This window comes from Pituophis catenifer, unplaced genomic scaffold, assembly GCF_029215685.1.
Source record: "Pituophis catenifer annectens isolate HBS135680 unplaced genomic scaffold, rPitCat1.0.hap2 SCAF_2, whole genome shotgun sequence".
Lineage (NCBI taxonomy): Eukaryota > Metazoa > Chordata > Lepidosauria > Squamata > Colubridae > Pituophis > Pituophis catenifer.
This window is the reverse complement of record NW_027256882.1, coordinates 260,329,987-260,346,863: the sequence shown is the minus strand read 5'-3', so window position 1 is coordinate 260,346,863 and position 16,877 is coordinate 260,329,987. Positions and strand designations below refer to the sequence as shown.

General features: G+C 34.7%; 1 protein-coding gene across 1 annotated transcript in view; it reads right to left on the bottom strand.

Moving 5' to 3' along the window:
* BDP1 (BDP1 general transcription factor IIIB subunit) overlaps positions 1 to 16,877 on the bottom strand; it is a 48,630-nt gene that overhangs the window by 10,245 nt on the left and 21,508 nt on the right. Inside the window, exons 19-33 of the mRNA XM_070938804.1 lie at positions 15,784 to 15,976; positions 14,672 to 14,844; positions 12,591 to 12,789; positions 12,288 to 12,415; positions 11,137 to 11,344; positions 10,086 to 10,264; positions 9,601 to 9,817; positions 8,379 to 8,593; positions 6,451 to 6,823; positions 4,892 to 4,999; positions 3,150 to 3,183; positions 2,771 to 2,854; positions 2,065 to 2,296; positions 1,179 to 1,342; positions 696 to 852 (exon numbers count right to left, since the gene is read on the bottom strand). Of these exons, the coding sequence (XP_070794905.1) occupies positions 696 to 852; positions 1,179 to 1,342; positions 2,065 to 2,296; positions 2,771 to 2,854; positions 3,150 to 3,183; positions 4,892 to 4,999; positions 6,451 to 6,823; positions 8,379 to 8,593; positions 9,601 to 9,817; positions 10,086 to 10,264; positions 11,137 to 11,344; positions 12,288 to 12,415; positions 12,591 to 12,789; positions 14,672 to 14,844; positions 15,784 to 15,976 (2,664 nt within the window). The remainder of the gene's footprint in view (positions 1 to 695; positions 853 to 1,178; positions 1,343 to 2,064; positions 2,297 to 2,770; positions 2,855 to 3,149; positions 3,184 to 4,891; positions 5,000 to 6,450; positions 6,824 to 8,378; positions 8,594 to 9,600; positions 9,818 to 10,085; positions 10,265 to 11,136; positions 11,345 to 12,287; positions 12,416 to 12,590; positions 12,790 to 14,671; positions 14,845 to 15,783; positions 15,977 to 16,877) is intronic.

Genomic DNA, 16,877 nt, shown 5'->3' with positions numbered 1-16,877 from the left:
TAGTTTTAATCTAGATGCTGTTTATCAATGAATTGTTCCAGAACATCTTTATACCATGCCAATTTAAAATTAATGGCATGCGGTTTACAATCATTATGTATAAACAATGGCACCACACCAGTGGTGGGTTCCTCCCAGTTTGGCCCGGTTCGGCTGAGCCTATAGCGGTGACGATATGACGTCACCGAAGCGGTTCTCTTTGTTCAAGAGCTGGGCTCTCCCACCCGCCCCCGCATTATTCTTAACTTTTATTTCTTCTTTTTTAGCCCAGCTGATCGGTGCGGCAGAGTGGATTGCTGCACCTCATCTGGGCAGATTCCTAACGCGCTTATGCAGAGCGCATGCACGAAGAGGCGATCGCGAGCGAAGCACGTTCACAAAGAGAACCGGTAATAAAGCCGGTTAGAACCCACCACTGCACCACACAATTTAAGAAATGTAGATAGTAAGGAACATGGTGCTTTATAAAGAGAAATGAATTCCAATTCTCTTAAGAAGATACTTCATTGCTCTCATGCATCTAAACTTATTTGAAAAAAAAATGTAAAACATCATTTATAACTATATTCCCAGTAATTTCTGAGAACTTCACCATGCAGACATCTATGTTTTACAAAACAATTTACTACATATTATGAAACATCACCCCAAACACTTGAGAAATAATAAAAATACAACTTTAATGGGATGTATACCTTTTCATATTATTTTCCTGCATGACGGGGCCAGCACTTACAGAATGTACATCACACTGTCCAATAATGCTGATTTTGGCAAGCTGCTCATCCATTTGGAAATTCATTTCAACTTTCTGCTCTTCTCTAGGTTTTTCTGACAATTTGTCATCTGTTACTTTAGATATTAGAATACACAGGAAAAGTTTATAAGCTATTACTATTTAGATGAGGTGGACAAAAATACATTTCGCTTAGTTGTGAGATGACTTAGTTGTTACCTAAAGTATAGACTGATCTAGAATTTTATAAGCCACTTAGACTTCGTCATTAATCTACTAGCTATCAAGAAACAAATGTCCAAATATTTCTACAAAAATTAATGAATTAGGCGTAGCCCATAGATTTAAAAAAATAACACCCTCTCTCAATTGTGCTGATAGCTATAAATATCAATAAGATTTTATTTCAAAATTTTCTATGGTATAAACTTCAAAAACCTACCATTTTGGATTTCTTTACATTCTTCCATATTTGAACCTAGATTCAGAGGTTTTTGAGAAACATTCCTGGTAGATACCAAGCCACTGTTAAGATTTGGTTTAGGCTTTGGGAGTCTGTATCTTGCTGGCCTGGGTATTTTATTTCTTTTACATAAAGATACAGTACTGCAGACAAAAGTAAAATGTCATTAAATGGATCACTCATTTTCTCAGCTCTTAATATATTATTAGATAGAAAAATTAGCAAACAACTTTAGGACTACTAAATCTGTGCTACGGAATCCCAGAGTAAATATATATAATATATCCCTTCATTGCCATCTAGATGTAATCTGGATTTATCACTAAAGGAGGAATTTAGGAAAGACGCTAAGGAACTGTTTTCACACTCCACATCAATGTATAATATGCTTATAACGTAAGCATATTATACGATAGCTTCAAATATGAACTGGACAAAAGTTGAATTCTTAGCTGTTTATCACTCTGAATATAACACATGAAAATTAACATTAGAATTTAATTATCCTAATAATATTAATAATTAAGGCAAATTACTGTCCTCCAGACATTTTGTGTAGCAATCCTAGTTTGTTGGTAGTTCACTATGCTGATTCTTTGGATTAAATTCCCATAATGCCATACAGTCACATTTTAATAGATGAGCAACTTATAAAAATCTTTAAAATAAAAATATTCATAATGCAGATTTCTGCATTTTCATTGCACGTGCACCAAAAGTTAGACAATAACTTTAAAAGATTAATTTGAAATGGGGAAATTTGTTTTATACAATTAAGCATGTTATCAAAATAATACTTACGAATTTAAAAATGGATAGGATTCCTAATTTTAAAAAATGTTTGGGGTAATATAGGAGAACAAACCTGCAGACTCTAGTTTCCTGTGAAGATTTTTCCAAATCTGTGGTAGTAGTTTTATTTGTCTCATGTGGTGAAACCAGTGCAGTTTTTGAAGAGTCTGGAAGTAACACAACTGTCTTTTCTTCCAAGCATTCTTCAGAATATAATGGTTTACTGCCGTTACCTTCTGTATTATTTGTATTATTTGAATGAATAGGTTCATTTGCTGAAGGGACTGCTATTTGTACTTCATTTCCTGAATATAAAAAGATAACAGGTAGATTCAGTTTATCCTTATTGAGACATTCCTGCATTTAAAGCAAATCAAATGAAATCAATAAACTGTTCCTTGACTATTCAAAACATAGTTGCACTTGCACAGCAGCAGGAAAAAATGAGAGACACAGAAGACAAAAGCATAACTTTTTTTCAGGTTTTGAAAGATGCTAATAATATTTTAGGCTTTGCATAATTATTTTGTCTCCAGTGTCAAAATAGCAAGAAACTTTGCTGTGATTCAATGAGACCGGACTGGGCTATGGAGACTTTAAAAAGCCTTCCATCCTTCAGAGGTTGGTAAAATGAGGACTCAGGTTGTTGGGGGCAATATGCTGACTCTGTAAACTGATTAGAGAGGGCTGTAAAAGCTCTATGAAGTGGTATATAAGTCTAAGTGCTATTGCTACTATAGGCTATCCACTCTCATTGTACGTGATAATATTGACCATACCTTGGATATCAGTACGTAACTGAAACACTGGATCTCTCATAGCAAGTAAAGTCATGGCTGCTTCAGTACTTCCATCATTAATTCCTAAAAAAGTTTCCAAATATATAGGCTTACAAATCAACAAACATATCACATTTCTTTATATTATATTATTGAAAATATCATTATATTTTCAATGGAATTTATTCTCAGATAAGTAGATATAGAAATACAACCTTAGTGATTAATGCTTGATTCATTCAAAGAAGGATTTAGGAACCTCCTCTCTACACCCACAGCCACAGCCACAGCCACAGCCACACACCATGTAAACTAAAAGCTATACTTTTAATTAAACAAATCTCCATTAACTTGTTCATGAATATTTTGGACAATGTACCTGTTTCTTTTGTTTGTTCTTCTTGTGTAATATCCTTTTGAAAGAGAGAGAAAAAAGAAATCAACTACTATGTTTCTGGACTACATTTTAAAATAAATTAAATGAACCAACTTTGATTCTTCACTTCCATGAATGGATATAATTCTAAATCTTTATGCTAAAAACAGTTGCCAATAGATTTATTTTGTGGTATTACTATCAAATAATATAATAGTGACAATGGACTCAGTATACCATAAATTCAATTACATCCTTCCCAGTATTTCTAACCACACTGTGTTCAAGACTATTTACTGAAGAATACTCAACAACAATCTTGATAAGCAATCAGTTCCATCACCAACAAAACTCTTACTATCTCACATATTTAAAAAATCAGTTATAGTTGACAAGAAAGAAGTTTTAATTTTAACTCTGGATATCCTTATCCAGAGAATTATATTAAACAATTAAACAATTTTATAATTAAAGCACACTATTTTGTAAATTTTATACCACTTTGCCTAATATCCAGGTATTAATTATTGGATTAATCAGAGATACATGTTGGGGGTCAATAGCAAACTATGATAATACACTGATAAGAAGTAAAGCTAATGAAATCTCTTTATTTTTCCATCAATAGTTTTATTACAAAGAATAATGCTATAATCAAACCAAGGTTTACCTAGAATGGGAGACTTTGAATGAATCCAATACAATCCTAGCACTTTTTTAATAATAGTAGTAGCGGACCACAATTCCCTGTTTTCTTTTAAGTACATTATAACTAATGTTAGGAAAGTGAATGAAAGTTCTGCTTTCTGTGTAATTGAACCTTGTTCAATCGATCCATCAATCAGTCTATCAATCAATCAACAGCAAGTAAATGCCAGCAGCAATTGCAAGATGAGAAGTTAAACAGGAAAGTAGATAATTTGCTTACAATAAAAAATTGTTACAAAGATCTTGGTGGATCAACTCTTTTGTGAGTGGTCCTCTGTTTACAATGGCAATTGGGATTGGTTGCAATTATAACCCAAAGATGTGCAGGCTGTTAAGTGGAAAGTGTCAGAAGCCTCAGGTAAAGAACTCGAGGGTGCCACAGGGGAGTAGGGAAGTGCCTAAGGGGGATGGGGAGGCTGGGGGAGACCTTGGGAGTACAAACACTGTCTATGTCAGAGGTCTCCAATCCCCAGACTGCGGCCTGGTACCAAGCCACAGCCTGTTCGGAACAGGGCCACACAAGTGGCAAGCAAGTGTGCAAGTACACACAGCTCCATTTGCATGAATGATAGGCGCGCACACTTGCCGCTTCTGTAAATGGAGCTGTGCATGCATCCCCTTTCCCACCCCATCAGTTGACAAAGCTGGAAAGGTCAGGGACCCCTGGTCTATGTGAAGTTGGGGGAGTGGGTCCTGTGGTGTGAGTACAGGAAGGCCAGGGGAATTTATCAGAGTGACTTGCAATCTTCCCTGTCGGTTTTCCCACTGACTTTGCTTGTGGGAAGCCAGCAGGGAAGGTTGCAAATGACAATCATGTGACTGAGGAAAATTGCAATAATCATAAGTGTTGTGCAACCAACTGCCAAAATCACAATCACATGATCATGAGGGCATTGTGATGTCCAGAACTTTGAGGACTACTCATTCCACTGCAGCTTCTAACAGTTGCTGTAATGACAACAGTAGGACAACAGTAATGCTCATTCTGCCTTACACATATTTATGTTTCATCATAAAAGAAAAATTCGCATACTTACAACTGCTGGGATGTACAATTTGCTATCATCTTGCACCACAGGCTGAACAGACAGATTTAGATCATGAGAGATACATGGCTCATCTGCAACATTCTCATATATCTCCAACTGTCATGGAGAAAAACAACAATTATTTTAATTGTCAAAATAATCTAGTTGATTCTCTTTTTATATGCTATAATGTTATACTTTGAAATAAAAGTGCAAACTATAAAATATAAAATCCAAGTTTACTCAAAATACACTTACACTGACAATTACATTTCCCAGGTTAATTACTCATGTTAAGACTGCTTCCACATTAAAATGCATTGGCAATTATAATTATTTTACAGGGCAACAATTATCCTTTAATCATTTGCACAAGTTTTATTTTCCTTTTGTTCACCTATGTTCTTAAAAGATATAATTTGTTTAAGCAATAGTCTGGGAGAGAAAGGCAATTCTTCAAAAGTGTGATGTTCCTTCATGCATCACACCCTTTTCTTAGGGAAAAACTCAGTTCTATTCATTAACTCTCCTCCATTCTGTATATGACTTGTTCACTCATTCTAAAGGCAAAATAAAATTGCCTTGAACCATGAGATGGGTAGCAAATAAATTTGGTAAATAAAAATAAATTAATTAAACTATGCATGTGGAAAGTTCATACAAAGATGTTTCTAAGATCTTTTTTTGTCCCCATTATTGTATTTACTTATACTGGAATACACAAAATTATCATATGGGGAATTACCTTACCTCTACATATTATTCTATTAGGACTCACTTTGAAAAAGCACATGTCTCTATCTGAGCATATAAAAGTGAACACGCTATCTAAAAGGCAGTTTTAACATTCTTATATGCCCCTCATAATGACACAAATAATGAACTGGGGGAAAAAGTACATAGAGCAGTTACTAATGTTCTAGTGGTAATGACTAAACCACTAGTCCTTACAGACAGATTTACAACTTTTATGTACTTTAAGTAGCTCTAATAATCTTGTTTTTAAAGGGATCATTGCTAGGAAGTCAGCCAGCAGTTCCTGGCTGGCCTTAGGAAAGATTAGCTGGGCATGCCTGTCAGCAGGTGCAGGGAAAGGGAAAGCTAAGTCTGGCAAGGCAGGAAGAAGGCTAGGCCTCTTGGAAGTGGGAAGAGAGGGAAGAGCCCTGCACACTGCTGGGTCTTCTGGGCATGGATGGGAGGGTGGGGAAGGGGAATAGAGGAAGCCCACATGCTGCCTTACAACCTACAGCAAGTTTCTGCGTGTCTGTGGGTGCTGAGTGGAGACCTTCCCCCCAAAGCATTCCTGCATTGTGGTTGCTTAATGACCACAATGGACAGACTTGAGATTGTTGTTGGTGACTGAGGCAGTTGGGTGGATGTCTCTCTTAACAACCATAATGACTTACAACCAAAATTGCGGACTCAACTTTTCTTCACCAACTTTTAACTAAAATTTGGCTGAGAAAGGTCTTATCAGGTTTCACTTGACTCTAAAAGGAATCTATGGCACAAAAAGACTAATGAGATGCATTAATTGAACATTTTTTTAGTTGGTATTTTTGATATACCTCTTCCATTGTTTCTTCAATGTGCATAGGAACAGGATTTGGAGATCGAAGCCCTTTAGGAACAAACACAGGAGCTTTATTTACTTCTTCTGGTGAAAAAAATTCAACTTCATATTCTGATTCAAGTTCATCCTCATCATCATCCTCCTCCTCTTGTGAAGAAGCTCTAAGGGTTACCAAATTAACTTTAGAATTTCCATTTCTTGATTTTTTACGAGGGGCTGGTTTTAAATTTCTGCCTTTGATGACATGTTGTTTAACTTTTTGTTGGTGCTTCATTTTTCTACCATGGTCATTTTCACATTCAGAAGTGGAAGATGTTTTTGAATCATAGTTTTTGCTCCTCTGCTTTAATGTTCTTCCTGGTTGCTTTCTAGATCATAAAGAGATGCTTTAATTAATAGAACTGACAAAAAAGGAACAAAAGTAAATAGTTCTAAAGTAATTTTTAAAATATCAAAAATACAAGATAACAGATATCTTGATTTTCTTTTAGGCATCTGAGTTACTAAAATAGATTAAGAATTGTTATGTATAAATGAGTTTATATTCTGGTATTTCAAATTAAAAGAAATATTGTAGGCCGTGTTCCCATCTAAAAATACACTCAAACCATTCTACCAAGTCTTATGCCCTTACTGATCAAATCTGAAACAGGGCCTATGAATTCATTGGCCTGGGACTGACAAATGCATCCCCCAATTGACATGAACAGGCACAGGCACAGGTTAAATATTTGAAGGTGTAAGTGAGGCACACTGGAGCAAAAATTTCTAACTTCGTAGCTCTCTGAATCCAACTGTGGAAAACACAGAGCAGTCCCTATGTTAAGCTAGATCAAGATGTTCTCAGTGAGTAGCAACTCTGACACATTTGAAAAGCAATGCAATAGATCTGAAAAAAAGTACAGGACACAACAACCAAAACATGGGGGGGGGGGGGTTCAAGTGCCAACCTTCTGGGGGGGGGGAAAGCTAAAATATATGGAATTTATGCTTAGCTCAAAGGAAAGGTGACTAGAAGGTTGCGGAACATAATCAAAACATATTAAAATATCTGGAACAGAGGAAGTGGATAAGGAGAGTATTTAGAGTAGGCTATTTTTTAAACCCATAATTGACCATAATTAACCTGTAACATTTGTTATGACAGGTCGTGGTGGTGGCCACTAATTTGGATGATTTTGAAAGATATTTGATACATTTATGGAGGTCAGGAGTATCAAGTACTATTTGTCTTGAAATTTCAATGTAATGTTTGGGTTGAGGGCAAAATGCCTATATATACCAGTTGCAGAAAAATAATGGCAGGAGTATGCCTCCATCTCCAGCTTGCAAGTACCACAGAAGCATCCACAGTCATCCTGAACGGAAGCATCCATGGTCATTCTGAAGTCAGTAGACATCAAAATCAAATTCAATGAATACATAAGTAAAAATAAATACAGATACTTGTCCTGGACTAAGATGGGCTTTTGATCCAGAAGAGCTATTCTTATGTTCTTAAGGTGGAGATATACAGTATTCAGGTGTTTGTCTGCAAGCATTTGATGAATAACCACAATGAGTAATAACTGAATTAAGCCCTTACTATACATAGACTTGCTTTGATCAGGTTTGATAAGAATCAGCTGTGTAAGAGAAGATGAATTATAACCCCAGTATAAAACTCTGAGAGGACTCGGACACTTGAAAGCAATGTCTGCTGTTTGTCTTTGGGCTGTGAAATCTCTCTGATGTGTATGTGTCTATATTTCCTGGGTTGACTTTTGCTCTCTCTCAGATTTCATAGGGCTTGTTTTGAATTTTCTATTGTTGTTCTTACAGTCTTTCTGACTATAGGACACCTTCCTTAGAATCTGATCCTAAATGCTTTAGAGCCCTCTCATCCCCATACAAGACATAACACTACTCAAGGTGTACTTTTACCCTTTTAAGTTTTCTACTTCTTTCTCTTGGACAGAAAGCAGCTTAGGGATTTCTTTTTTAATTTGAGTTTCATTCTCCGAAGGCTGGTCTGACGAACCATGTTTCCCAGAGTGCCTACTTCTTGTTGAGGAAGCTAATTCGATGCTTTCTGTATATTTTTTTTCTTTCCTTGATTCAGAAGTTGATGCAGATTCCATCAAATGTACTGGGCTGCCCTGGAAAGAGTAGAAACACATGCCATGTTAATCGGGGCACTTATATAAAGATGTCAAAATGTGACATGTTTGTCATGATGTCGTTGAAGAAAAGACATTACCATGCCATGATATCCTAAGATTGGAGATAAGCACATAAGTCATGTGGGATGTCCTCATGTGTATATCATTATTTGACCTTGTGACACCTATAAATTCAATGCAGGTAGTCCTTGACTCACAACAATTCATTTAGTGACTATTCAGTTACATCAGCACTGGAAAAAGTGACTTATGACCATTTTTCACACTTATGCAGCATCCTCATGGTCACGTGACCAAGATTTGGATGCTTGGCAACTGGTTCATATTTATGATAGTTGCAGTGACCATGTGAACACCTTTTGAGATCTTCTGACAAGCAAAGTCAATGAGGAAGCGAAATTCGCTTAACAACCGGGTTATTAACTTAACAACTGCAGTGATTCACTTAACAACTGTGGCAAGAAAAGTTGTAAAATGGGGCAAATGTCTCACTCAGCAACATACGTTTTGGGTTCAATTATGGTTGTAAGTCAAGGACTATCTGTATATATTTATTTTCCCAAATATTTTTAAGGAGCATCACTGGAATCTTTCAGTGGGCTGCACTGCACAGCGTATTTCCTCCTGCTGCCTTCCTCTGCAACTTTACAGCCCTTAAAATCAATTGCGGTAAGGAAGGCTGCATCTGTATACAAGGGACAGTTATTTGTAAAAGGAAATCAGAAAAATAGAAGTGCTTTCCACTAACACCAGAAAATCAGTATAATCCAATATGTATTTTACTTAAATATACTCCATGCACATATACAAATGTATGGTATTTAAATACATTTTTATAATATTTCTTTTTTGAAATCTGCTCATGAGCTGCTCTAAGTTTCTATGGAAATAAAAAAGATCCAACAAGTATTTTGTATTAACAAATGCAGTACTCATGAAAACTTTAATCAAGTGATGATTGAGGATGATTAATCTATGCTTACCATTAACGGAGTTGTTTTTCCAAATTTGCTGCCATATGAGGTATCACATTCTCCATCTCTCCCCGTATCTCCTTTGCTATGTTCTCTTTCTAAAGAGGATTCTGTGTTTTTAGGAACTTGTGCCACATTTGGCTTTACCTTCTGCAGATGATCTATCACAGGCAGGGCTGTATTTTTGTTTTCTGAATGATTTATTTCTTGAGGGTCACAAGTATCACTAAAAACAAAAGTAACCAAAACTATTGAGATCATACAGGTTTTGAAATTGAAAATATATTTGCAACTATTCGTTGTCTAAATCATACTTTTTTTTTCAAAAACCAAAAACCAGTCAAGTTCATTTGGTTGATTCAAAAAAGACAAACGTGGAAAAAGCAAGAAAAATTTGGAGTTGAAAATTAATGAAAGTATTATGCCATATTATATAGAAAATAAATATTAGGATCTCAGGAAAGTTTTCATTTATTTATTGAAAACTGTTTTACCTTCCAAGAGCATCCAAATTTTTTCTTTTAACGTCATCTTGGTTTTTCAGAATACCACATTCCAGTGATTTCTCAGGATGTTTCTTCTGATCAATCCATTTTTTTGATGAGCTTTCAATAGCTTCTGATCCTTCTTTTCTATCTAGATTATCTGGGAATGCCTGGACAATGACTTCATCCTTGATGTTGAAGAAAATTTGTGCATGATAATTATTATCAGAGTACAGCTAAAACACTTTCACATTAAAATTCAGAATTTAGAATATTGACATTTCCTATTTTGATAGTTGACATGATTTCTCCAGATTTGCAGTTCATATCCTATGTAAATTGGTAAGATATTGTTACAACAGTGATGTACTTAGTGATATCTAATTTTTATGTTACTAAAAATGTAAGAATATTTTAATTGAAACTCAAACATTAACTGCATGATTTCTTTTTATGAGATGTGGGACAGGTATGGTTGCATCTGGGAATCACAATAATTTATGGTTTAGTGAGACTTAAGTAACTGTGGCCTCCATACAGGCTTACAATTCCACTACCCCATAACTACAAGGAGCATGAAAGCTTTCATCTCAACTTCTGATGAACTACATTTAGCACTATTTGCTGAACCAGGGAAGATTTTCAAATCTTTACCATAGTTAATTTCAAATGTACCACTTTAATCCATGCTTTATATTTTATTTTATTTTATTTTATAATAAATAATAAATAAAAAATATCTTAAATATATAAAATATTTAATAAAGATTAAAGATAAAAGAAGTATATCATGTTTTTATTTATATACATATACATATACATATACATATACATATACATATACATATACATATACATATACATATACATATAGATACATACATACATACATACATACATACATACATACATACTACACACACTATTAAAACTCTAGCAGCTGTCTTTTCATTTGTCCATCATCAGGTAAGATGGACAAATGAAAGCATAGGACATGATATAAATAAATATTTGTTAAATAGTGCTGAAAAAGTTCAAATAAATTGAGTAGATAGCTAACCTCTGAAATTAGATATGGATCATCTTTCTTGCTAATCTCCATCTCTTTTACTTCTTCCACAATTGGAACACTAATATCTTCTGACACGGGTACTTCCTTTTTGCAATTGGTCCTTCCAACATTAAATTTGGCTCTCTGGAATCGCCCTCTTACCAACTGAGCAGGCTTGATTGTAGATGACTTATCTCCTTGGAAATTGGATTTCTCTCTATCAACCAAAGATGGAAAGTACCAAATTGAGTTAACAGATATTTAAAACAGGAATTTGTATGTTGATATGAAATTAATTCTTAAGAATTATTTCTTCTGCTTGCCTGCTTGTCAAATGTTAATTAGAAACTTTCCTTCAAAATAACTGAAGATAAACTGTATTTCTGCTTTTCCATGGGACTTTGGGGCCCAATGCCATTCACTGTATTTGTTATATTTTATTGTATATTCTTATTGTGTGAGCTACCAAGAATACTATGACTGTAGCAGGATAGTAGTTTGATAAATAAATCATTACTTTACAGCATGCTATGTGAATACAGGATATGATCACGTTAGGTGCTAAAAACAAGGTGAGTTTTTATTGTTGAGGAATAATTAATTATGAACACTTGCCTTCAGTATTTTATTCTGAAATAATAAAATATATTTTCTCTTCAGCTATTACCCTGGGGAAGATTAAATAAGGTAGTCCACCAAATAAAATACAACTACTCCCTGCTTGCCTTTCTCAAAGAGAAAGAAAATAGCTGAACCAACGAACTTCCAAAACTGAAAGGCAAATTTTAAATTTCCAACTAGCATATGTGTAAGAATGTAAGAAATTAACAAATCCTAAAACTTTATCGGTCTGGTATATGATTCATATGTATAGTTCCATAGCCGCATCTCCTAAAATATGCCCCTTTTTCTGTTTCCTTCTCCATTGTTTGATTAGAGTTTGTTTCTAATCGCTAAAGGGTTTCTATCACTTTCTATTCCACATCAGTGCTCCTGTAAATTGTTCATGAAGGTCAGAAAAGGAAAGAAAAAAAATCTGCACATGAAAACACATATTTTTAAAAAGTGTAAGTTCATAAAAGCAACATCTAATTATTTCAATTATTTATTTAGGTTTACTAGCATAGATCATAAAACAAAAGTCACATTTGAGAACATACCTGAGACGTAGATCGGAGCTATTCTGACAAGTACCAGGCACTAGAGAGTCTTTCTGAATTACTTTCTCGGAGTTTTGTAGTCTACTCTCCAAATTTTCATCAGATAAAATTTTATCATTGATCTGAGTCTGAAAGTTAAAAGTTTCAATTTTAAACTGAGAAATAGTTTCAGCAGTGATATGCTGAATATCAAGGAATAATTGTGGCAACACAGAAAGCCCATTTATATTGAATTCCAAACATTCAAGATTTCTATGTAAAATAAAAATAACAATCCAAACCAAATTTTCTTTGACTTAATACCGTTGATGGAGTTTTGGTAGGTTCAGATTTTTGTAGTTCCAGATTTCCAGTGGTTGTTAATCCATTTCCTTCCAGGGATCTCTTTTCTTTCCTTCCAATTATTCCTCCTATGTTAGGTTTGGGTCTCTGGAACCTGCCTCTGAGAAATGGTGTTGATCGAGTATCACTATGCTTGCTTTCTTCCTGTGACCTCTGTTTGCTAGAGGAAAATCAAAACGAGCAGACATGGCAATTAACCAAAAGTATTATTGACAGAATTTCTAACAGATAATATCCATATGATCACTAAACAGGATAAGGAAATGTAAGGAAACATGTGTCCATTTTTGTATTGATTTTTAACTGGCATGCTGATATCTAATGGAATAGTAAATTTTATTTATTTTCTAGTCGTTATTGAACTTAATTCTCATCCAATCTTCAGTTTGGATTTAAACAAAGCACATGTAGTAGGGCTGATGCTTTGAAACTGCTTTAGAAAAAATGTTTTGGAATTTGTGGAAGCACAACATCTCATAAGCAATCTGACTCTGTTCAGATTTGGTACAACCATAAAAACATGCTACTCTTGTAAGTTACATTCAAATCAAACCAAAACAAACCTTTATTATGACCTTTGGACCAGAGAGCACAACAAGAAATATGCACAGTCCTGTAATTATTAATAAACTTTGAAATGTAATAAAATTACATGAAATAAGTTGTTGTAATAATAGGAGTACAAATAACAGTGGCAATCACCAAAATTTGTACTAAACATCCATTGTAGATAGGACAGATACGAGTGATGGCACAAAATCAGGCAACCTGGAAAGATGCATCAGAATCCTGGTCAGATAAAAGCAGCAACAGATAGACATTGTGCTCTCTACCAGGGAAGTTCTTTAAAATGGGATGTCTTCCTTCCTTCCCAAGAGAGCAACAAAGAGATTCCATAGAACCATCTCCATCTTGTGTTGTATTTATGTAACACCGCTGAAAACAGATGTTTTTATATTGCCCCCATAGAACTGTAGAGGTTAGTACATCCAACTTGGCCAAGGTGAAAGCCCACAAATTTTCAAAATTAGAATTGAAGAGAGATAAAATGATGGCACACACCCATTTGAGAAGAATCCATATACTGTAGGATTGGATAGTAGGCTTAAACTCATGTGAAAATCAGTATCCCAGATATGTTGTTATTTCTTGGCATTTTCAAGTCCTAAAGGACAAGACTTTCCAAAGAAAGTCCTAAGCAGTGGAACTTTCTATTAGTTTTTGTTAGCCAGGTTAATTTAATAAGGTGTCTGAAAAATCAATTTCAACCAGAAATTAAGGAGAACTAAGCTCTGGCACTCACTGAAGCAAACCTGTCTCTAACCATAAAACACCATTCTTTGTGCATTATGGGTCATATTGATTTTAATGAATTCACTACTTAGACAGAAGGCGGTGGGGAAGAGCAGTAAATAGCAAAAGTAACATCCCCTTTTTATATGCACATCATAGACATCACATACAAATATCAAAGGGACATAACTTATAACACAGTGGTGCTTTTGTCTCTATATCTCTTTTTTTGTGACAACTTGGGCGTACCCATGGTTACTTCCGAAACTTTTGTGGAAAAAAGCCAATAAGGATAGATCATTTTCTATCTATGATTGCCTCACCCACTTATTTTAAATTGTAAAAACATTATTCATATCCAAATGAAGAAGTGCTGAAAATACTTTTTAGTAACATCATTGTGTTATTGCTATGCTGCCTCCAAGCTTCCAATACTAGGAAAAAAATCAACAATCTTTTGACAGCTCACAGCATGTTCCTCCCCGCCACACCCCCACACCATTCCCTGTGGTCAACCCAAACTTTTTAGCTACTTTTTTTTAAATGTAAGGCTCTTGGATCAACTGTTAAACCAGTCAGAAACACACAAAAAAGTAGGTGTGGGGTTATGTAATGACTTACATTTTCCTTTTTAACCTTATCAATTTAACTCACCTTCAAAAAAAGGGTTAGGATTAGGGCTACAAGTAAGTCATAAGACTTACAAAAGAAATTCATATCAAGAGTCTTAATAACCACAGTATCCTTACCCAACTAATTCATTTTTCTGGGTATCAGGTTCCAGTGAAATCTCATTTGATGCATCATTCTTAAGTCCTGGAAGATTCTGGAGAGACAAATGGGTTTCATTTGTTGCAACCTCCTCTTGAGCATTGGTAGTACATTCCTCTGAAGTTGGTAAGGTTTTAGATTTTACTGCTTCCTAGAATATATAAAATTATTCAAGAATTAATGCATGATGCAAGCACTTAAAATTCTGAAATTGCAAAATAGTGCAACACACAAGAAACAAATTTCAACATACAAATATCAAAGGGACATAACTTATAACACAGTGGTGCTTTTGTCTCTATATCTCTTTTTTTGTGACAACTTGGGCGTACCCATGGTTACTTCCGAAACTTTTGTGGAAAAAAGCCAATAGAATATATAAAATTATTCAAGAATTAATGCATGATGCAAGCACTTAAAATTCTGAAATTGCAAAATAGTGCAACACACAAGAAACAAATTTCAGGAAAAGCAATTAGAAAATAATTTTCAGTTCTCCAGACCCTGACATATGTGACATTTGACATTAAAAAAACCCTAGCTGACACCAAAGTCATAGGTCGGTGGGACTTCGCACAGATCCATGTTGTGCACCAGTTTGTCCATCATCACCATTTTACAAAATGTTCTAGTTACCAGTTGGCTTCCAATTGCACTTCAAGAGGCTGTCATCTATAAAGCCCTTCATGAATTAGTGCCTAGTTACTAACAGAATTGCCATTCTTTGTTCATTTCTGATTTTCCTATGTGAACTGGCAGGATTGGCATGCTCTATGTCCAATCAACAAAGCAATCTATGCTATGGATCCTCAGAACCATGTGTCTTCTGTTGCTGGTTCTGATCTTTGGGACATTCTCTCCGAGGTTTACATAATCCCAATCTGCTACCTTTTAAAAAGGTTTTTAAAAAACTGCCTCTTCTGAGCCAGGATACTTTGTGAAATGCACACACACACACAATTACAAATCCATAAATTTAAATGCTCTTACGTATCCTTAAATTGTTCCAAAAGGGTGGCTTAAAAATTTAAGAAAATAAATAAAACAAGTCACAGTAATTACAAGCAACAAAATACAAAGTTAATCTTACACTTAGATTAGAGGTGACACTACATTCACTTTCACTCTTTTCTGCAGTATCCAATTGGGGTTGTACTGTGTTTAACAATTCCTCTCTGTGTGATGCATTTTCTAAGTTCTTCTTACATCTTGATTGCAAACTCTCCAATGAATGCTCTATTTCAACAGTATTATCTTTTTTTTCTTCCTGAAGACTGGAATCTCTGATTAACGAAGGGAAAAAAAATCAACCCATGACTACTATAATTTAGAAAAACACAATTTTTGTGTTCATGGAGATTTTAGACTTTGACATTTTAAAAATTATAGAAATTAACATTTAGATAGGAGTGTCCACTATAATAATATCTAATTTATTAAAAAGAATTATGATGAGTTTCTGACAGACAAAAGTTGCAATTAACTTGTTAAGATTCTAATAAATCTACAAAATGTTTCTATGCAGCTTGTAACTAATACTGAGAAGACTCTGGAGGCAAAACAGTGCTAATGCATATTTGGTTAAAAAATGTCCAACTTGAAGCTTAGAATTGCATGCCACTTTCATAAACTTTGGGGTTCAGCTTTTGATTCAAAGTTACATCAAACTGTACTGTTGAATGCAACAAAAATGAGTAATTGTTATATTTGTAATTGGAGAATGAACAAATTTCTTAATATTAAATATAAATCAAATTTAGTTTTCATTCTGACAGATTCCAGTACTTATTACTGATCCTCTGTAACACTTTTAGACTGTCTCAATAAGCCATCCAAAGTTAACTGTAGCCTTCAGATGACAAAAAACAATGTGCTCTTCAGGTAAGTCTAGAGGAACTCCTGTCTTGAAGCTTCTGCTACTTAGAATAACATTTATCCTAGCTTAGAAATATAATTGGATTTGAATTGGTATAGGAGAGGTCCTAAACTCCCTTTGTTGCAGGAATAGGGAATTGTTAGTAATTTTATCCAATCTGAATCTTTTGGTACCTGAAAGATTATGTAGAGCATTTCCATTATTTAAGCTCATCATTAGACACTATATAGCCAACATGGATAAATAATTCATGCACTATAACAAGGGCAGGCCTCCTTTTTTGTTGGGTTGCAATTCCCATTTACCAT